Source organism: Girardinichthys multiradiatus, chromosome 12, assembly GCF_021462225.1.
Source record: "Girardinichthys multiradiatus isolate DD_20200921_A chromosome 12, DD_fGirMul_XY1, whole genome shotgun sequence".
NCBI classification, from domain to species: Eukaryota; Metazoa; Chordata; class Actinopteri; order Cyprinodontiformes; family Goodeidae; genus Girardinichthys; species Girardinichthys multiradiatus.
In genome coordinates, this window is record NC_061805.1 from 12,270,471 (window position 1) to 12,293,430 (window position 22,960).

Genomic DNA, 22,960 nt, shown 5'->3' on the forward strand with positions numbered 1-22,960 from the left:
CAGGGGTTAGGTTTGGGACTAGGGTATGAATTGAGTTATTGTTAGGGTTAGGTATTAACTGGTTAGTGTTAGGGTCAGGGTTAGGCACTAAAAATCAAGGAAAATGAATGGAAGTCAATGGAAGTAACCGAAAAGTCCTCATAAAGATAGTGAAACACGGGTATGTGTGTGTTTGTTCTTCAGCTTACAACTGCTATGAGTTTTAAGTTGAAATTTGAATATATTGTGGATTTTCTCTCATCCACACTGGATAAAATTGTACACAGATTCAGAAGGAGAATTGTTGATTGGGGAAAGGCTTTTAGAGCCGTTCCTAAATCAAATTCGGATTGCAAAAATCAAGCATGTCGATAGAAGTTATTTATTTAAGTTGTGTCACCACTTTACCAAAGTTGGAAAAAAAAGTTAAACTGTAACCTTCAAGGGAAAGGAAATTGATTAGGGAGTTCAGGACCAACCTAGGAAACACCAAGGCTCAAGCTTGCAATGAACTGGAAGAAGGTGGAACACCAGTGTCGTAATACATAGTTTTACATTTCTGTGGGCTGAGAAAGAAGACCCTGGTTCAAAATTGACACTTTCATATTTGACTGAAATCAGCTGTTCTCCACGTGGATTTACCACATGCCTTCTGGAGAAATATTTAACAGTCAGAGGAGACTAAGATTGAGATATTTGGCCACAATTATATCCTAGCTACCGCACCCTGTTGGCGGTCAGACTCCTCGGAGCTCCTCCGGTACTTTGTCCCCAGAAACAATCACACTATCTAAAGACTCTTAAATGAACGACTCTCAACCAGGTTCTAACTTTCAGCCCCTTTAATCTAAATTAATGCAGAGGAATGATTACAGAGATCAGCGCTGAGGCTCCCGTCTCGGACCGTCGCCGTCTGTTAGAGGATGACAAAGAGCCTCGATGGAAGGTCACATATAGTTTTATATCTGGCACTCCAATGCAATGGATGTGCCCTCCCTCAGTGATTATCAGTAGATTATGTGTCACCATTGTGGTGTCTATCTGTTAGGTTGTGTAGTGGTGGGTGTCCATCCTTAATCTAAGTGTGCTGTAGCTTTCTAATCAAACCAGTTATACCAGCTGCTCCACTATCAAACCCAGTGCCCCAGCTTCAGGTCATTTATGACAAACCTTGGGCCATTTATCCTTGTAATGTGTGTTTATGAACATTCTTATCCTATTGTAACAAAAGGGAAACATTAGAACTTATGCTTTACTAAACTATGGTATAAATGGGAAAACCAGTTATGAATAATATTAATAAAGGTTATTCCTAACAATTACGAGAAGACCGTTTGGAAGGCTTGGAGCAACATCATGGTGTGGGTGTGCTTTGCTCTTTGTGGTAATGGTGCCTTTCCCGAGAATGGTTGGAAAAAAGGTCGATTTCTTCAAAAAGGTGGTCGGGATTCATCTTGCCAAGCGAAATCTCGGCTACATTTTATAGGAGCTTTCGGGCTACGTATAATTTTGATTAGTGCGTAATAGCACCAAACTCTTGGTTTTCGAAATCATTGAAATTGTATGCTGCATAATTCTTCCACCCCCCCAAAAAAAGTATATTCCAATATATTAAAAGTTTAAAATCAACCCTACATTCATTCATATATCTAGGGACGTTTGTGGTTTTATCCACTGAACAACAAACTATATAATAATACTACCCTATCTTACACAAAACCCTGGACTTTAGTGACAAATTGACATTGACATTTGCCATGCCGGATCTTACTGCTCCGGATATTTCCGAATGGGTCTCTGCAAAGTGGTTCTTGTTTTTCTGAAGGCACGTGAAGGCATCACGGGGCCTGCATCACCTCCACTTCCTGTTAGGAGAGCGCAGTCAGCTGTCACAGTCTGAGAGGCGAGAAGAGGGACAACAGGCGAGGAGAAACACCACAAGGTTCAAAATGTCCAGCTTTTCTACCAAGTTCAGCGGCTACACGATGACTCAGCTTAATGAATTTCTCGAGGACGATGAAAAACTCTCAGTAACGGTCCAGGAGCTGGACGAGGTAAGTTGAAAGCGGTCGCTGTTGTTGTCCTAAATGTTAGCTCCTCAGTCCGCTTTTTCTGTCGGTCGCTGTTTTTTTTTCCTCTTTTCCGTCGAGCCTTTGTTGTGCTTTCCCAGTATACGCCTGGCACAGTCACGGAAATGACTCAAAATTACTGTTTGTGTTTGAAAATAAATATGTAGCTCTAGCGTAGAAATGTCCCCTGCCTTCAAAATATGAGTAGAGACATTTTTAACCTTGGGGCAGATGAAGGGAAGCATTGTTTAAGTTTTAACGCTGAAGATTTCCCAGTTTGCCAAATTGTTGTTCCGAAACAAGTCTCTATTCCCTGGGAATATAAACCTGTCCATCCCAGGAACCTAATGGTCATGAGCAGGAATCATTTTTTGTCTTAGTTATGGTCGTTTTTATAGATAATATGGTAACTGGTTAAAATATAGCATAGCTTTGACGTACGTCATGTCTGCTACATGTCATGAAGATTACCTTTAGTCACAAATGAGCCAAAGGTGGTTCTGTTTGTACAGGTACACCGATACCGGGGAAAACCCAACTGATCAGCACCCTTAATCCGTATCTGCGGTGTGGTCAGAACTGTTCGGCCTGAGAACACAGCTGGTTCCTGTCGCTTCAAAATACCATTTGGTGGAAAACAAAACTCTTTATTTACTTTACCTCATAAGTTTAGAGCAGAAATTTGACACCGATATACGTCATGTCCACATATACAGAAGGCCAAAATCCAATAAACATGCATATACAAATAGGTGATGAATTGAATATAAACATAATTATTTAAATGTGTAAATAGATCATTGAAATTGTGAATAAATAATTCAGTCTGGAATTTATAAAAAATAAATAAATATCAGGTGTTTTAGGGTCCTGTGCTGCAGTCCCCCTTGAAATATTTAATTAATAGGGACATTTATTTATTTAAATATTTAGATATGTATTATTTACAAAAAATATGTAATTTTGTGTTCAGTGGGAGGTTGTGCTGCCGTGAGACTCTGTCCAGGTGGAGAAAACATTACACTAGCATGTAAAATGCAAGCTCATGACACTTGGATTTATTAACCAATAATTATTGCACTTCAAACAGTACGTTGGGATGTAATTACTCACATTGATATTGTGATGACGACATATTCGTGATATATTATGCAGCCCTAACTGTGACTAACGTTAAGGTCACAGTGCCTGTAGTTAACTGCTATAGTGATAAGTCTGAAGTTGGCGGTTCAGGTTAACCAATCAAATGTTGGGGGGCAGTATGATGGTTTAAATGACTTCCTGGTGGACTGTAGGCTTAGGTCTGCATGAGGTTCCTATGGCCTGATAACTGTGATTTAGCATATCAGAATATTTAAGTAAAACTGTAAAGCAAAAATGACAAAACATTTTCTAACTGCTTTTAAAACAGAAAAGTGAAGTTTTGTGATTTGAAAAAACTCTGATATTCTCTCTGGTTTGTAATAATAGAACATTATGCCTGAGCTGAATTTTATTGTTGCCAAATGAACTTTTATAATCTTGATTTAGCTAACCTTCCCACACTTACCGGACTGTAGCCCAGAAACTGAGAAATGTTGCAATACAGTCAGTCAGTCATTTTCTACCGCTTCTTCCATAGTGGGTTGCGGGGAAGCTGGTGCCTATCTCCAGCAGTCTATGGGCGAGAGGCGGGGTACACCCTGGACAGGTCGCCAGTCCATCGCAGGGCAACACACAAACAACCATGCACACACTCATTCATACACCTAAGGGCAATTTAGAGTGACCAATTAACCTAACAGGCATGTCTTTGGACTGTTGGAGGAAGCCGGAGTACCCGGTGAGAACCCACGCATGCATGGGGAGAACATGCAAACTCCATGCAGAAAGACCCCTGGCTGGGAATTGAACCCAGGACCTTCTTGCTGCAAGGCAACAGTGCTATCAACTGCGCCACTGTGTTGCAATACATTTTGAAATAAATATTTATAATTTTTATATTTATATATGATGAATTTAGATTTTAAGTATTGCTTTCAACCTGTAATTATTTATGTATTTATTAAAGTGACATGTTTTAATAATAAATTATATATTTATAAATGTTATTATTTCTAGTTTTTTTTAAGTGATAGTCCACCTGTATTTATTTAGTGACATTTATTTATGGATTATGGCACTTCTGGCCCTTCATACACACAGGTTATATAGCGCATATCTTAACTCTGGACTCAGATACTCTGATTTATTGTGTGCGTGTTTTTTTTTTTTTTTAAATAAAACGCCACGCCTTGTTTTTCCATACACAAAGCAGCTACCGCTGGAGTGATTGCAAAGGTTTCACACTTCAGGCCCATATTTGCTTTATCAAAAGCATGAATTACAGATTACTTTTTGTTTAGTTTGTTATGTGTGGGTTTTTTTCTTTTTTTGAGCATTTGTTAGCCTGAATGTTCTTCTGTCTGCTAAACATTGCCTCCAGAACGGTCGATTCAATCTTGGGCTTTACCATCAGCCTGAGCAGAGTCTGTTTATGTTGCTGAAAACTTTTCCAACAAGGCCTCTTTTTGTCATTTGGTTTACCAGTGAAGCTTAAACATGTTCTCGGCCTGCACCCCCAAACCTCATCTAGCACACATCGTCAGGGCGCAGGAATTTGACTCGTCGGTTGTCATGGTGCTGGGGATTTCTCTCTGGCACTAATTTGATCTTATTTTGCAGGGATGGGCAGTTGCTGTCAGAAACACGATAAAGGCTTCTGTTCTTTTAGCTATGGTACATCTGTGTGAAAGGGCTCCAGATCTGCTGCAGCTTAAAAGAGCAAGAAGACCACAGCATCTTGTATAGGCACAGGCATGAATGCTGCTTTTCTACTTGCTTCTGCTGTTTAACATCCACACCTTACTTCTCTCCATAGTTTCATTTTCCTCATCCCACAGGTGGCATGAGGGTGGGGGCTGTTCAGTGTAATGACGCATCTATTGTTGACTCAGGTTAGTTTATAAGACTACGGAAGAGAATTAGGCAGCTGAAGTTGTCCCTGAGTCAAAGGTGGAGCTGTCAGGGAACAAGATGGAATCTTACTGGTATTCCAGGTCGGAACAAAGGGACTGGGTGTAAAAAGGCAATGAGAGAAACCTGAGATTGGTGGGAAGTAGAGTGTAAAGCACAGCAGCTGTAAACTGTGAACATAAACCTTCACCTCAGACTTGTGCTTTGCAGCACTTACCGACTCCAGCATTTGCTCTGTTTCACTTATTCAAATTGTCATCTCATGAATTTGTTTAGCTTCAGTATGCTGTGTGTGTGTGTGTGCTGCATAACTCGACTTTGCAAGTTTCTGCTGTTTCTGCATGAGTTTTATGTACAGTGTGCCGCTTGTTCTGTGGCTGAACTTTGGCTGGCTAACATTTCAAAGCTGTAAAACATATAAGCCTGCTTTGTTTACCTTACAAGTTGAAGCGAGTGTATTCATTATCTGAGGGTTGAACTTTAGATCATCACCCCGGCTCATCACCAGATTTACAATATTTACCCCAAATATTAAGATAAAGATGTCTAACACGATCTAATTGCTAAAATGGAAAAGTAAACTCCAACTGAAATAATTCAGAAGTGATAAAACCAATAGGTTTTATTGTTTTTATTTTAGTACTTGGAATCAAGCAAAATTATAGAACAAATGTAATAAACGTTTTCAAATGCTTATAGTGCAGTTAATAATATGTCATTTTGTCATTCTGCTTTCGTAAAGTAGCACAAATACCTGGTCCATTTGTCGGGCTATCTGTTTGAATGGCGAGCCAGCACACCTCCACTGTCTGTGTTGTTGCAAATGTAAATATTTCCAAACAGCTGAGTTTGTCTTTCTTGAAAGCAAAGTTCTTCTTCAGCCAGCTGACGGCCAGTGTTCAGCAACAAGTGGGGGAGGGGCACCACTGTCTTGCTGTACCACATACAGATGGAAAGAAAACTCCTGTCATTCCAGCTCTCTATTTCTCTGGCACCTCAGTAAAGAAACTGTCGAACATCGATACCAGCGACCGGCCCATGCCCACCCCTCACACAGGACTTTCTGATGTTCTTGTTTTAAAGATCCTGGTTTGTCTTCTTATAGTAGCAACACATTTGTGAACAGTTCAATAGAAAGGAAATGTATTCAATGAATATAGTTATTTGTGCTTTATATTGTTGAGAGAGGATGCATATTTCTGAGGATTTCAAGCAGGTTTCTGTAAAGCTGATGTTTAATCAGCCTCTAGAACAACCCTAGATGGTGCTGGACGAAGTGTCCTTTCGAAGGTCAAGACAGTACCGCATACCGGCCTCTGTTACTTCACCCATTTGACATTTTGAAATCCATGTTTAATGACAGTTTATGCTAACCTGCTGTTACCGTTCCCCGGGGTAAACCGTATCATCCCCAAGCCTTTAGTACACTGCACTCACATGAATTGAAACATGTTAAAGATATCAATGCGAGAATGTAGAAGTTCAGGATTTTAGCAGCTTGAGGTAGAAAGCTGGGTAACAGTGTGGTGGTTCTGCTTTTCATGTTCCGGTACCATTTGCCCGATAACTTTTTGTACAGGGTCTGAGGATGTTCAACACCCTCATCCTGGACACAGGGTAGACGCTCACCAGCAACCTCTAGGTCCCCTCACGGTCCTCTACAAGGCACTCCTGTCTGCCATGTTGTTACTGGAGTACCACACTGACATGCAGTACATCAACAACACACTCTTACCCAACCTCTCAGAAATTGCGGTCTGTGGTCAATACAGGAAAGAGCCTAAAATACATTGTCTTTTTTGCATAGTAGGATGCTTCACAGAAACGTTTCCCTGCAATTACAAGTTGCTTCTGATGGCTTAAAGATCAGTTTTTTTAATTGGCACTCAGTAAATAGAGCGAGAGAAGAATGAGTATTCTCAGGATGTGTTGCAGAGTGGTGCTTTTTCCTGCATGACATGACGTCTTAACTGCCCCACAACGCTTACAAACGTCAAGGCGTCATTCTGAATAACAGATTCCTTGCTCAGTCCTGGTTATATTTGCCCATCTGACGTGCCGAGTGGATGTGTGAAATGAGTCATTTATCAAGAAGCGTGATAGTTTTCCCTTTTTAAGCTGTTCACACTGCTTCTTTGCTAACTTGTCCTGATAGTTTCAGTTTATATTTGCCTTAAGCATTGCTCCCAATTCACCACTTTAAATATGACTCACTGTAACATTTGGAAAATAAAAAATGCACATTCTTTATCTTTGAGATAAGATCAGAGTCAAGGGGCTTATGATGGATTAAAAAAAGTGTTATATGTAGGAGGTAGGGTGGCTACTGATGATACTAATAAGTCGTTATTGAGTTGGGAATTGTAGGGTTGTCCAGTACTCTATCACAGTAGCATCACAGGTCAAAAAGGATCAAATCAACCTGTTTTCACTCTAATTTTATGTTTGGGACCCATGGCCTTGTGGACATGTTGCCTTGACTATACTTTATTGAAGATTTGATACAAGTCACACTGATTAATACAGGAAACTGCTCTAAATTACCATGTCATGCTAAAAGAAGGTTTATTGTTTCTAAAAGAGTGTGTAGCTTTCATACTAAAAGTTTGCGGTAGGGAGAAATTCTGAAACGTGACATAAATTTCAGATGTAGGAAACTGTGCGTAGACATGTCACCAATTTGTGGTGAATTGGGCTTGAACCATCCGGTCACGCCGGTCAATTATAGCTCATTGCTGATCATTGTAATGTCTACCACATCATTGTAATGATGTGAAAAGGCCTCCCATATGTCTATCAAGAAGACCATCACCACACACTATGTGTAGTACTTTAAATCAATTCATGATGTCACATAAAATAAAACTTACCTGGAAGCCAGCCGTCTCGCATGGAGCCTGCTTGAGGTTTGTTCCCAACACAACCATCATATTTAATAATAATAATAATTCTTATTATTATTATTATTATAGAATAAAGGAGTCACAAGTTGTGGAGGCCAAAGTGCTATTGCATTTGTGAGACATTTGTGCATCACAAATAGGTTGCACGTATATTGAATGGAAATGCTTTCTATTCAAAAAAGCATTTGACTAGATCACTTTCACATGGGGCCCTTTTAGCAATATGAGTACAGTCATGGCTCTGATTATATTCGAAAATCAACTCCTCGCTGCAAATGAGACCCACAGTTTAGGAGAACTTTCTATATCTGAGTGACATATGGATGAGGCCGTCCCATAGGGCTGGCATGGCCTGGTTAAAAGGACCCAAGCGTAGTGAGAAGTGGAAGTGGAACTGGTAATGGCGATGCACGGTTCCTCCTGGTTTCCCTATGTAACACTGAGACCAGCTCCTTGCATAGCTCCAAGATGATTGTCCTGGACAATCTAAACCAGCTAATAAGCCATGCATCACCATGTACCAGGAGGTCAGTAGGATCTGTGAAAACAACGCTTCCTCCTACTTCTTCCATTGGTGATGTCCTCCAGCTGAGCCAAATCTGCCATCGTTCCTAAAGGAGCAACTTTACCAGGTATTTATGGACATATATGATTGTCTCCAGCTTGTTCACCTTTGGAATCATCCCTACCTAACTTGTTAGGAATGAATTAAGATGCTGATCCGACACCGTTTTATTCCCAGTGAGGATGAAAGTGCCCCTTAGATGATTCACATGCATTTTATGCTCCTCGGAGCCCAGACCGATGAGCATCTACAGGTGACAAAAATAGAGGACAATTTACAGTTTACATACGACTGAGGTTGTTTCCATAATTTTCGAGGTGTGTTGCGTTATTTAATGAGGGTAAATGTGATTCAGTTTCATCATTCGTGTTTAAACCATAAAAGCTCAAACTCATTAAACACATCAGGGTTGATGCTCCATGAATTAAATAAAACTGAATGGAGTCATATTTCAGTGTATGTAGGTGAGGTTGAGTTAAATGCAGTTTATTATTGTTGATTGAAAAAGTTTGCTTGGCTTCCGCACATTTTCACGGCAGGTGAAAGGTTTGTGTGGATTTACACACACTTTTACGCAATGTTCATTGTTGTACATGCCAAGTTGTTGGTTGTGCCGCAAGGTTTTTGTGTGTAAGTACGCTTCGTACATGAGGCCCCTGGCCCCTGATCAAGCAAAGCTGCTTTTCCACTGTCCAGTTTCTATCTCTTATTTGTCATGAGAGATTATAATATATGATTTTCTGGGAGTTTATGGAAGGTAAATGGTACAATCTCAAAGCATGTTAGCTCCTAGTAAAAAATGGGGTCCACTGATGACATCCTTGCAGATGAAGAATTTACCTTGAAGGTTTTCAACTTTATATCTCCACCTTTTGGTTGCACTGATAAAAGTCGATTTTGAAAAAGTTAAATTTGCTGTCAGGATTTTTTTAACTTAAAAGACAAGAGTGTTAACATGTGGCACCCACGTGTGACTGACTGTGATTCAGATGAAACCACTGCAATACGCTGTTCCTCATTTATGGCTTTTATTAACTTCTGAGGCATATTACACTTAATTTTCATGAAAGTGTAGAGGAAAAGTGATTTTACTGACAACAGTAAAATCCAGACGGGACGTTCTTCTCTGGATACACAAAGGATTCTTGGCACCAGTGGAAGATTGTGTGCCTGACTACGATGTCGGTCGAGGACGTAGAAAACGTGTACATATTTGGACTTTTGATGACAGGATTTATGCTTTTTGGAGGTGGTGGTTACCTGGCTTATCGAGTGATTCGCAAAACATGGGCGGCTGTTCAAAGCTGCCTGCGATGTTGGATGGAGTCTGTAGAGCGATCAACACTCAGACTGAAATGTTAAGAGAGCAGAATCGCAAGCTGGACACGATTCTTGAACAGAATCGCAGCCTGGCAGCGGTTGGACTCAGAGGTTAAAGGATATAATCTTGGAGAAGTTGTACGCTCCAGATCTGCCGAAAGTACCACAAATTTGGCTATTTGGATTTGCAATTGAGACATACCAGTAAAATGACTGGTATGTTGTTCTATAAATACGACACTCTTCCCCAGCACTCCCCTACCAGCTGTGTGCTGATAGGACTATGCGGCAGATTGATAAAACTTTCTCCTCTCTTCTCAAGGACAATGGCGCTTCTATCAGTGCTGACAGTCTAATTCTTGCAAACACACTCAGACTTACATTCGCACCCTTAAGATCCCACCGTACCCTTGCTGAATCTTTACGTATGTGTGTGTTGCTAACCCCTGCTGAGGTTTTTTTGTACTGTTTCAGACTCTATTCTGCTAAGAATAGAGTCTGAAATATGATTTTTTTTTCCCTCCTATCTTACTTTACCTAAATGTGATTTCATTACTTTTCATAGACTTTCAGATTTCTCAGAAGGATTACCAGCAAAAGCAAAATATTATTTGTATATGAAAATTTGAGTAAAGCTGTTTTTACACCAATGACCAGAGATTTTTAGATTTCTTGGAAGGATTGTATAACAACAATTTCATACCAGTGAAAGCCAAACATTATTAGTATTTAAAAGGTTTGGACTAAAAATGTTTTATACCAGTGACCCAGCTTATATATTGTGCAGCCCTACCCTGCACCTTCATGGGTTGATGTGCACATGTGGAGCGGGGTAATCCTCTGACATGTGTTTGGTGTCTGTTGTAGATGCAAGAGGTCCAGCAGAACAAGGAGAAGACTTTGGCCAACAACCGAACCCTTGCTGAACAAAACCTCACCCTGCAGCCCCAGCTGGAGCACAAGAAGGAGCAGCTCACCAAGAGCTACATTTGTCTTCAGGAGAGCTTCGAATCCTATCAGCTTCGCAAGACCAAACTGGGTATTGTAATTGTGTGCACACAAGATACCGAGAACCATTGTTTATTGATCAGTTTATACCAGGGACTTGTATTTTTTATGTTCCTCAGTGTTTTCAAAATTTGAATACACTTACAAAAGAGATTACAGAAAACTGATGCAATGCATTAAAACATCCATGGCTTTAAGTTGTATTCCCCATGCATTTCTGATGGATTGTGATAGAAACACAATCTAGTCTATCTATTCTTGCCTGACGGGTTTAATTGCACTATTATATTAATGTACTTTTCAGAAAAAAACGTGTCCTACCTGTCAGCAGAAGCTTCAGCTGCAGCTTATAGACCTTTATGCATAATTTTCTTTTGTTTGTGAAAGAGATGCTGAAGCCAGTTTTTTAAGTAAAGGTAGGGTGGTTTATATCACTATTTCTTTATTATAGAACATTCTATAGAATCAGAAGCTAAATTAAACTAAATGACTACTAGTTGGATTTACTCATCATAAAGCATTAGCACTCAAGGCTCGTGCTGTGTTCTAAAACAAGCCAGTGGAAAAGGGACATTAACAAACTGTGTTCAAGGCCCCTGCATACTTTCTTCTTTGTCCTTTTTTTTGCGGTTGGCATACAACGATGTGGTGCATTACCGCCACCAGCTGGCTTAGAGTGTGGACCAGAATGTCACTGACCCACATTGCTGTCCATCATGCCTTTTCCAAAGTCAGACGCAGCAGACGGCAGGAAAAAATCTTTATATCTACATAGTAAATGAGAAAATGCTTTGCGGTCCGGACAAAATGCTCTCTGGGTCCGGATTTGGACCGGAGACCAGGGTTTCGGGACCCCTGTTCTAGAGAATGCAGATCCTTATATTGAGTCTGAGATTTCAGTATTTTAGACTGTTTAGTATGTTCCATCCAGAGAAATGTTGGAAGCTCAAAAAAGGTGAAATATAACAACCTGGCTGTCCTCCGCTCGGCTTTTCTGTTATAGTGATGCTAACTAAAATAAAATAAAAATTTGACTAAACTTAGTGTGTTTTTAGATTCTGTTGTCTGATTTTCATATAAAGGTTGCTGCTTTTTTCAACTTGTCAATAAAACGTGCAGTGTGGCATGACATCTTCCTCAGGTGGTCATTCTGTAGCAATGAAGTTTTCCAATCCACCTGGTGAACTCAGAGGAACTTCCTTTTGTTTTTACCTCTTTTTTTTTCTGTTGGCATCACCTGACTCAGAAAATACCTGTTTAACCAGTTCCCTCATTTCCCATTAAAGCCTGCTGCAGAAACATTACTTCAAGTGAGCTCTTCTTCTGGTCGATCTCATTGCTGATCTGATTTAGAGATCTACTGTGGTATCATAACATGCTCTAATATCCCCAGTGAGCTTTTATCCTCCACAGCACTTCCTAGTATGTGGAGAAGACACAGTGATGATACTTGTGACCTTGTTTACAGACTGGTTGCCAGGCAGCTCTCTTTAAATAGCATTCCTGTTATTGACTCCTCTGTTTCTCTGATAAAAGTAGGGCTGGTACTCCTTCCCTTTCAGGCATGCCACCTTTGAAAGCTCGCTGAAGTCACACCAAGATGCCCTGGTCAGAAATACCGGATGCAGTGTGTGATCTATAATTTCCATGTCTAAGTGTGATGGCCACCTGAAACATTAGAGGCATTTTTTCATCTCTCAAAGCTGGTGGTCTGCAGTCTAATAGACTAATGCAGCACTGTTTTTGTTTTCTGACAGCAAGTGATGGCTTTCATGAAAAGTAGGTTACCCACTGCCCCCCCCCCCCCGTGAGCATTAGCTGTCCTAGTTGGGGAATTGCTGTTGAGCAGCTGTGGACAGAGCTGAAGAAAAGTAGCTGTTTGACCCAGAAATGATTCGGCATACAGTTGTTTGCATACAGTTGGCCATCCGGCCTACTGTTTAGTGTCCTTTACGTTCCCCAGCTTTTGCAGACAACTGCCCTCAGTGTACCATTGCGCTCCCATGAGATGCCAGGCTGGGAACTTGAAAGAATGGAGAAAAGGAGCAAGACACTTTTCATTGAACCAAAAATTCACTGCTTCAGTTGTAGCTGATCTTTCTAAGCCAGACTTGTGTTCAGACAGTTATGGCTTTGAGTTTGTCATAACATGGAGCTCTAGACAATGTAAGACTGCCTTTAACCTAATCAAAGCTTCACCCTGTATTGGGAAAACCACAGGGAGATTTTATCATCTGATGCTGATAGTTCATATGTATATGTAGAATGTGAATAAAGTATGGGTGCTTCTGAGGTCTTGTCAAAAGCGTTTCGTTTTGTCGTCTTCCGCTTTATCCGGGTCGCTGGGGCAGCAGACTCAGCAGAGATGCCCAGACGTCCCTCTCCCCAGACACCTCCTCCACCTCCTCCGGGGGGAGCCCACGGCGATCCCAGGCCAGCCGAGAGACATAGTCCCTCCAGCGTGTCCTGGGCCTCCTCCCAGTGGGACGTGCCTGGAACACCTTCCGAGACAGGCGTCCAGGAGGCATCCGGTATAGATGCCCGAGCCACCTCAACTGGCTCCTCTCGATGTGGAGGTGCAGCGGCTCTACTCCGAGCCCCTCCCGGATGGCCGAGCTCCTCACCCTATCTCTAAGGGAGTGCCCGGCCACCCTACGGAGGAAGCTCATTTCAGCCGCTTGTATCCGGGATCTCGTTCTTTCGGTCATGACCCAAAGTTCATGGCCATAGGTGAGGGTAGGAACGTAGACCGACCGGTAAATCGAGAGCATCGCGTTTCGGCTCAGCTCTCTGTTCACCACAACGGACTGGCACAGTGCGCCCATTACTGCGGCAGCCGCACCGATCCGTCTGTCAATCTCCTGCTCCATTCTTCCCTCACTTGTGAACAAGACCCTGAGATACTTGAACTACTCCACTTGAGGCAGAAACTCCCTTCCAACCTGAAGAAGACAAGCCACCCTTTTCCAGTTGAGTACCATGGCCTCTGACTTGGAGGAGCTGATCGTCATTCCAGCCACTTCACACTCAGCTATGAACCGCCCCAGTGCACGCTGTAGGTCTTGGCTAGAGGGGGCCAGCAGGGCCACATCATCTGCAAAAAGAAGAGACCAAATCCACTGGTCCCCAAACCAGACCCCCTCCAGCCCTCGGCTGCGCCTCGAAACCCTGTCCATAAAAGTTATGAACAGGATCAGTGGACTCCTTCTTCAGCTTGACAGCGTCCCTTACTCCCGGTGTCCATCACTGGGTTTGGGGATTGCCGCCACGACAGGCACCGCAGACCTTACGGCCGTAGCTACGGGCAGCAGCATCAACAATGGATGCGGAGAACATGGTCCACTCGAACTCTATGTCTCCAACATCCCCTGGAACTGGTCAAAGCTCTCCCAGAGGTGGGAGATTATACGTCCCCGGCCGAGGCCTCTGCCAGACGTTCCCAGCAGACCTTCACTATGCGCTTGGGCCTGCCAAGTCTGTCCGGGTTTCTCTTCTTCCAGCGGATCCAACTCACCACCAGGTGGTGATCAGTGGACAGCTCAGCCTCTCTCTTCACCCGAGTGTCGAAAACATGCGGCCGAAGGTCTGACGATATGACAACAAAGTCGATCATCGACCTCCTGCCTAGGGTGTCCTGGTGCCAAGTGCACTGATGGACACCCTTATGCTTGAACATGGTCTTCGTTATGGACAATCCGTGACTAGCACAGAAGTCCAATAATGAAACACCACTCAGATTCAGATCTGGGAGGCCATTCCTCCTGATCACGCCTCTCCACGTGTCACTGTCGTTTCCCACGTGGTCGTTGAAATCCCCCAGCAGAATAATGGAGTATCCAACACTATCCAGCACCCCCGACAGGGATGCCAAGAAGGCCGGATACTCCGCACTACCGCCCAGCCCATAGGCCTAAACGACCTGTCCCCAACCTGAAGGCGCAGGGACGCGCCCTCTCATCCACTGGGGTAAACCCCAACATGAGACGGCTGAGCTGGGGGGCAACAAGCAAACCCATGTCCGCCGCCTTTCTCCGTGGGCCACTCTCGAGGAGAATGGCTCCAGAGTCCACGTTGTGCATGGAGGTGAGCCCGACTATTTCTGGTCGATATTTCTCAACCCCCCACACAAGCTCAGGCCCCCCCCCCCCCCCCCCCCCCCCCCCCCCCCTCCCTCCCAGTGAGGTTACATTCCACGTCCCCTAGAGCCAGCATAAGCATCCGGGGATTTGGCTGCCAAGGTCTCCACCTTCGTCTGCCGCCCAACAAAGATTTGGTGCTTCTGGGTTCCTGTCAGAACCATTTCCTTTCCACATATTTCAAGGTCGACCAGTAAACTGTTGTTACAAAACACGCGGCTGTGCTTGTGCCTCTACACGAAGTTAATGAGTCAACTCAGGTTCTCTCTAGGGTACTGTGACTGTTTTCTATTACTGATCTTGTGACAACCTCAGTCACTGTGCAAGCCAGTTCTGCAGGCTTGTGAACAACTGGGTGCCACATTTAGGTACGTTGCTACTTCATTGTTTGCTTCTTACTGGAGGAACATTGTTAGTTTATTTCTAAATATAGAAATAAGTTCAGATCAGTCTGATTTGACATGTTTGGCCCTACACTGTCATTATATTTTAAAAGTACAATGTGTCTGAAAAGGTTTCTACCATCTGTTGTGTGGTTCTTTTGGAGCACTTTACCAGTGCTTTATGATTTGGACTTTTGTCACCTTAAATGAATAAAATTTGCAAAGGTGGTAGTGACACCTATTGGCATAATTTGCAGCATGCAGTTGAAGGCTTATGTAACAGAGTGACTGTTTTATAACAAAGGTTTGGGTACAAACATTGTTACATGCAAGAAGAAAAGGTGGACTTCCTGAAACTTGATTAAATTGGATCACTTTGGAATAAACAAAATACATTTTCATTTGTTGGTGTTCAAAGGTAATAAAAATAAGAGATTTAAAATATCTTCACAAATGTTAGAAATCCACAATATTTGGACATCAAAAAGCTGGAAAATCCTCATTTGTGATATTTAACTATAATATTGAACTATAATATAGTAGCATATGAGAAGCCTAAATTATTTGTATCGGTAGCAGAAGCAATGTCACACTGTGGTGAGAGAGCAGTCATGGCAAAACACGCATTTCAACAACAAAAAGGTGTTTAATGGAGTATACATTTTAAACCCCTTTAGCATGTTATACTAGGGATGAACATGGTTATTGCAGCTAAAATGACAAAAAATGCAGTTTGATTGTGTATAGATCTTTACCTTTTTATTACTAAAATTCCCAAAACACTGACAATATTCACAATTCTAAAATGTGCCACAATAAACAAGTTTGAATAAAAAAAAGAAAAAAAAAAGATAATAGCGCATTTGCAGAAATACATTGAGCCTCCCTGCTAGATGTTGAAAGTGTTGTTCTCGCTAGCACCCTGAATAAACCTCATATGTCTTGATATATGAGGTCACAGAGAATACGGGTTATTTTTAAATAGCTTCTTACATCTCTGTGCTTCCACTAGGGCTGCACGATAGTAGAATCTCTTGCGATGGCGATATTATACATTTGAAGAATTTGTTTCTTTGATGACACACTTTCTTATCTTTTTATCTGGGTTAATAAAGTGCCTTGCAAAAGTATTCACACTCCTTGAGCTTTTTAACATTTTCACAGCACTTTGAGTGTCTCGTTACTGAAAAGCGCTATATAAATAAACTTAACCTACCTTACCTTACATGTTACAACCACAAACTGCAGGGTATTTGTTAAATAGATCAACACAAAGTAGTGTATAAACTTGAATTGGTTTTTGGATATGTCTTTATCAACTGGATGACATAATTTTCAAGTCTTGCCACAGATTTTTTATTTGGATTTAGTTATGAACTGGGACCATACTTATTTTTTTATTTATTTAAACCATTCCATTCTAGCTCTTACTGTATGGTAAGGGCTGTTGTCTGCTAGGTTAACCTTCGAACCAGTCTTCTGCAGAGGCTTTTGCCCAGTATTTAACTCACCCATTTTCCCATCAACTTTGACCAGCTTCTCTGTCCCTACTGAAGACAAGGAACCTTGTGGAATAATGCTGCCACCACCGTGTTTTATTCTGGAATGTTGTGTCTCCAGGGCGGTGTGTGGTGTCAGTTTTCTGCCAACCACATGTATGCATGCAGGCCGAAAATTAAGTTAGGGTCTCATCTAACCAGAGCATGTTCTTCTCCTACAAGGCTTGTTTCAAATTGTGTATGGGACTTCTCATAGTTTTTATTGACCAGTTTCTTCCGTCTTGTAGTTTTTCCATATTTTATTTGTTAAAAAACAAATAAAACCATGTATCTTAATCTCCTTCCGCTACACAACAATGCTCTGTTTGTGTCTATCACATATAATTCCAATGAAATACGTTGAAGTTTGTTGCTGTAACATGACCAAATGTGAAAAGCTCAAAGTATCATCACTTTCCGAGGCAACATATACCACATATGCATATGGAATATAACATGCCATCAAATTCTAAGTCCTTTTTATGAACTTCTTGTTCTCGTGGATACCAAGATGCCATTTGTGGTTTGCTTAAACATTTAAACATTATTAATAAAAGTGAGCTTGACTATGAGTTTGCTCGGGATCTTCTGCACAAATGGATCGGTTTACATTTTGTTCACTTGGTTGGCAGGCAATAGCAGCTACAGTAGCATATCAGGTTTGACTGGGGCCTGGTATGTCAGAGATCCACTGTACAGCAGTCAGGCTTGGTGGAATGTCTGTAGGTTTACAGATCTGTTGTTGAAGTCAGTAAGTATTGCTGTGTCATACGTGTGTATGTGTGTGTGTGTGTGTGTGTGTGCACTGTTTAGGCCTTAGCTGGTACCGACTTTCAGCCCTGTTTCAGAGCTTTACCTTACTTTTGTTGTTGTTCACAGCAAACAGAGAGGCATTATGACTGTTTGGTTGTGACCATGCTTAGCAGGTACCCCATGAACTGCCAGATGGATGGATAGAGGATAGTTTTCAAAACAATGCGGTACATTTCCTCAATGCAGTACTATGCAGAGCTGCTGTAAGCAGTGTGCAAACACAAAACAAGAACATGGTGACTCAATTGCAGTGTGATCTGTGGAAAACAAATGATTTGTTGTTTTACTAAAGGTGTTTTTTGTTTATGACCTTAGACTTGACTTGGACTTTCACACTAGTGCCTCGTGTCTTACCATGGTTAACATGGAGATTGTTTGTTTTGTATAGAAATCAGTTTTATTTATTAACATGGATCTATCTGCTCCCTGTTTGGTCAATGTTTTTTTTTTCTTTTGTTCAGTTTCTATTGCTAGTTATTCTGGCAAACAAAAACACTCCATCTCTTTGTTCAGGGTCAGTAGAATCCTAACATGTGTTTTTTCTGTCCTGTCTAACAGACCACAAGTCAGGAACCACCTCCCTGGACACTCTGTTGGCCCTACTTCAGGCAGAGGGGGCCAAAATAGAAGAAGAGACAGAGGTAAGCATTCTACAACTCCCTCCATGGATGACCTCATCCATCCTGAGTCAGTGATTCATATGCCATCCTCTCCAGTTGTTTCTGGTTTCTTTCTGACTTGAATTTCTTCATTGTTCAAGTATAAGAGCCTTGATGATGCCATGACAAACTTGGGTATAACAGCTGTGTTTCCTGCAGTAACACCAACTTCTGCAGTTTGTTTAAATCTTTCCAGCTATGAAGTTGATTGTTTGCAAATGCAGACTCTACTTTATTTCAGCAGCTGAGAACTTCAATCCACTGCATGTCATTATCTTCTAAATACTAATCAAAAGCCTTTTGGAACATATGGTTAGCAAATAGGTGGCAGCTTTCTGAAGGTTTGAACAGTTGGGCCCTGATCTTCAAAGACTCTAAATAGCTAAATTGCTTGTACAAAAAAAATGTGCATGTGCAATAAGTGGACCTGTTGCACCTGATTTACAAAGATTGCGCGTGTAGTGGATAACAGGTACAAAAGAGGTGCAGATCACCCTATTTAAATGAGGAAATTGTGTGTGTTACTGGCTGGCTGCTACTGCTCCCAGCGGAACTAGACGAAAAGCGAACAGACCCTCTCTGCTGTGGCGATTGAAGCATGCAGGGGTTGTTGCGCCGCATTATTATGAATGATCCAGTTACTGATTTTTTTTTTTTCTGAAACAGAAGGGAAACAGGGAACAGGTTTCTGGACTGTTACACTTTAACTATAGTCGTTGCTATTCACAGCAGCAGGTTTTTTATTGCAGACTCTGCCATGTCGAGTTTATGGTAAATGGACGGAACTTATATAGCACTTTTCCAGTCATACTGACCACTCAAAGCGCTTTACACTAGAGCCACACTCACCCAATCACACTCACTAACACTCACACATTCATACGTGAGTTTAAGCATGCAGAAGGCTGAGTTTGAAGTTGTTCTGCGATTAGTGCTTTATGTTTGGGGTCCCGATGGACCCAGTGATGCATCGCCATCGGACCCAGTGAACACCATCGTTGCGAACACGGGGCAGCTGGTCAGTGCTGCGTCTGCACCACAGGAGCATGCACAGCTTGTTATCTGTGTTGCTCGACATAAGTTGCAACAGTTGCAGCTTAGAATTTGGCCAGTCAATACTAACAATAAAAAAGAAAAATATGTCTGTCAATTAATTTATTAGAGGTTTGCCTCCATTGAACTTTACATTTTTTTCAGACACTTAGCTTAGGAGCTTAGTTTAGGAGTGTAAATTAGCTGTTACTTCAATTGCCAATTTCAACAGCAACAATAAACACAATGACAGGATGTAACTGTATTTTAATTGTTTAAAAAACTGCTCCTGTATGAAATCAGAGTTTTCTTATTTAATGAAACTTTGGTATTGTTTATTTGTTTTATATAATGTAACTAAATCTATTCCTAATTTCTGAAGTGAAATGTGACTCTGAGCAGACTGTTTTTTGTGAAAACAGGGATCGCAATGGATGTTCACAATGAGAGCACCATGATCTTCGTTCTTCTGCACAGTGATTTACAAGTGTTTAATATCTATGGAACTTTTTAAATTTTAAAGCATTAAAACAGCAAATTTCAATCTGTTGTTGGGATTTTATGTGATAGGCCAATAAAACGTAGTGCAGATGTTGTAAGAAATGGCAACATCAAACATTTACTCTTATTTCACATTTAAACATCTATATGTTAAATTGGTTGTTGATTTTGGCATGTCATCACTGGATGAATCTGTTTAATAATGATCCCTTTCATATCACTGTGCCTTGGTGCCATTTCCATAGTGTTTACTCACAGCTTGGTGTTATTAACAAGACTCCTTTTACTTGTGTCTATAGAACATGGCTGACTCTTTCCTGGATGGTGATATGACCCTGGATGCCTTCATTGATTCCTACCAGAACAAGAGGAAGCTGGCCCACTTGAGACGAGTGAAAATCGAGAAGCTGCAGGAGATGGTGCAGAAGGGCCAGCATCTCCCCCAGGCAACTGTCCCCTCCTCCCGACATCAGGATGTGCCAGCTGTGTCCTCCCTCCTCACTGACAGCAACAACTCTTCTCCTGTTGCCCAGCCCAGAAGGAAACCTCCTGCTCCTCCATCCCAGCCACCTCCTGTTTTAACTCCAGCTCCAACTGCATCCTCACAGCCTCCTTTCTTCTGCCAGCCTTCACAATACCCACCAATTCCTCCCAGAACAGGGCAGCCCTTCCCCAGCGTCTCCTCTGGATACCCCAGCCACTACCTCTCTCAGTACCCTCCTGCTCTGCCTCAAAGGCCCCCGCCTCGTATGGCTCCGCAGCCTGGCTTTATCATTCAATAAGTTCAAATTAAATTTATTTTAAACATTCTAGTGTTGGTCAAAGACGTTTAACAACTGGAGCTCCTCTGAGAACAATGTTTCTATGTTATCTGCCTTGGATTATGCCCAATAGCAACACGAAGAAAGCAGATCTACAGAGGTGGGTCTGGTCGCGCTCGTCTGAGGCAGATCTCCTACAACCTCTGGATTCCTGCTCACCTCTCACTCGCGCCAGCACGCCCATCAAAGTTCAACAAAAATAAAAAGAAATGTGGTGGGTCCATGTTGGGCTTCTCTCTGCCAGTCCCTTCAGAGAAAAGGGAGCCACTGTAGGCTGCAGCGAGTGAAACAAACATCAGCCTGTGAGTCTATAAGCGGAGACCTAATAATTGGCACTTCCTGTCTCCAGTTTGCGCCCCCACCCTCCTTCAAACATGTTCCTTTTATGGAACACTAAATTTCTTCACAAAAGGGTTTCATAATCACTCCATCACAGCATGCTAATTTACTTGTATATGCAAGCCAGGAGAGACCCAGAGTACTGTGCAGTTTTCATTAAAATATCTTTTTCCAGAATATATTCAGGCAAAAACTGCATCTATGCTGTGATTTTTCTTTCTTTTTTTTTTTCTTTCTCAAAAAAAAAAAAAAAATTACAAGGTACATAGGAATATTCGAATTTGAGCATCATCTATAGGTTTAAGACTAATGGAGTAATGTTAATAATAGCCAGGATATACTGATTAATATGTGTAAGGAGAGATTAGGTCTGTGTTTCTTCAGTATGCAGATGGCTCTAGTGGGAGCCTGGCCCTGCCTGGTCCTTTTCTGAGGATGGGGCTAAAAGGGAGCTGAGGGGATCAGCAGCTGAACCTCAGTTGAAGTGAAGGACTTCTGAAAAGCCATACAGTACACTCCAGGTGTGTGTTGTACCTTATGGGCTCCTGTTGTACTGCAACACTCCTTTTATGATGTCTGTTTTTGTTTTAATACTCTCAGTAGGAACCTTTTTGGGGAAACAATGCCAACAGTTCTTTGGATGACATACATGCTGTATGGTTCTGTTCAGCTGTATTCAACACTGAGCACCAAAGACTTCCCACAATACAGTCTGTATTTGTTTTGCTCTATTTTGTTTTTGTAAGTGAAGCCTTTAGTGCAGTTTTCTTCCATTGTTCCCAGCATTTCTGTTTGTGATGCTTTAACACTCTTTTTGTAAACATGCAAGAGCCAGAAGACCTTAAGAAGAGCAACCTGGCTTTAGGAGGAAATCATCTTCTTGGTGCGATTATTGTTATTTTTCCCTACCAACCCGACTGCTGTTCGCTGTGCACTGTTGAAGAGCCACGAGTGCCTACACTTGAAAGTGACATTGTGCTGATGACTTTATGTATCTATGCTCAGCTGTAAATGTTAGAACCATCCTCCTTCCCCACTGTTTAGATTATCGTTGGGTCCCCCCCCCCACTACTATATCTTCATTTTATTTTCGCTTCCAGTACATTTAAAGATTGGGGTTGTTTATGAGTCCAAGAAACTCCCCGAGTAGCAGAAAACGATGCTAAAACGGATAGTTACAGATTTTTTTTAAGTGAGTTCTTTTGTTTAAAGGTTATAAGCAGCTTCGAAAATCGAGATATAACAGTGGGTTAAGTGAACTCTATTTTATTAAATACTACACTGTCTTTTCTGTTGGGTAGTTAATGACTGGATAAGCTGTTTGATTTACACACAAAGAAGATGCAAAGCATGTTGTCTGCTGCTGGTAAGAGAACTCCTTGCCATCAGAACCTCACTTCAAAAATACCTAACTATTCCTTTAAATCATGCCAAAAAGACAAGAAACAGCCCCCCACCCCCAGGCTATGTGCCTAGCGGTGCTAGTACTTGTCTTCCATTGTGTGGGCTGAATTTATTTGCATGTGATCTTTCTTTGATTTAACTTTTATTGATAAAATAACAGGCCTCTAATTTGATTTTCTTCACATCATAGAAATTGAAACATGGAATTAGGTGAGATTAAAAGGAAATTTGAGAACAAAGCAAGATATAAATCAATCTTTTTCTGCATGGACTTTCCTGTTTTAGTTGGAAGACTTCTTTTTGAATACTTGCTGCTTTTTCTTTGAACTGATCTGTTGCATCAGTGGGTTGGTTTTAAATGTGGTTGGTGGTAATTTCAGTGTAATGTAGGTATTTACTTTTAATGAATGTTTAAGTGGAATTTAATGCTATTTTCAAGTTCAATAAAACATACATTTTTTTATGTCATACTTTCATGTTATTTCTTTGAACAATT

At 41.6% G+C, this 22,960-nt stretch overlaps 1 protein-coding gene across 1 annotated transcript; it reads left to right on the forward strand.

Moving 5' to 3' along the window:
- Nucleotides 1-1,834: 1,834 nt before the first annotated feature.
- vps37ba (VPS37B subunit of ESCRT-I a) lies at nt 1,835-22,934 on the forward strand. The gene is made up of 4 exons (XM_047382421.1): nt 1,835-2,033; nt 10,698-10,869; nt 18,267-18,349; nt 20,200-22,934. Exons 1-4 carry the CDS (start codon nt 1,929-1,931, stop codon nt 20,680-20,682), a joined length of 843 nt encoding a protein of 280 aa, XP_047238377.1. The 5' UTR covers nt 1,835-1,928; the 3' UTR covers nt 20,683-22,934.
- The last annotated feature ends 26 nt before the right edge of the window (nt 22,935-22,960 follow it).

Coding starts and splice junctions, on each gene's coding strand:
- vps37ba (XM_047382421.1), top strand. CDS start 1,929: ATGTCCAGCTTTTCTACCAAGTTCAGCGGCTACACGATGACTCAGCTT. Junction 2,034..10,697: donor CGGTCCAGGAGCTGGACGAG/GTAAGTTGAAAG, acceptor TGTCTGTTGTAG/ATGCAAGAGGTCCAGCAGAA. Junction 18,350..20,199: donor AAATAGAAGAAGAGACAGAG/GTAAGCATTCTA, acceptor TTGTGTCTATAG/AACATGGCTGACTCTTTCCT.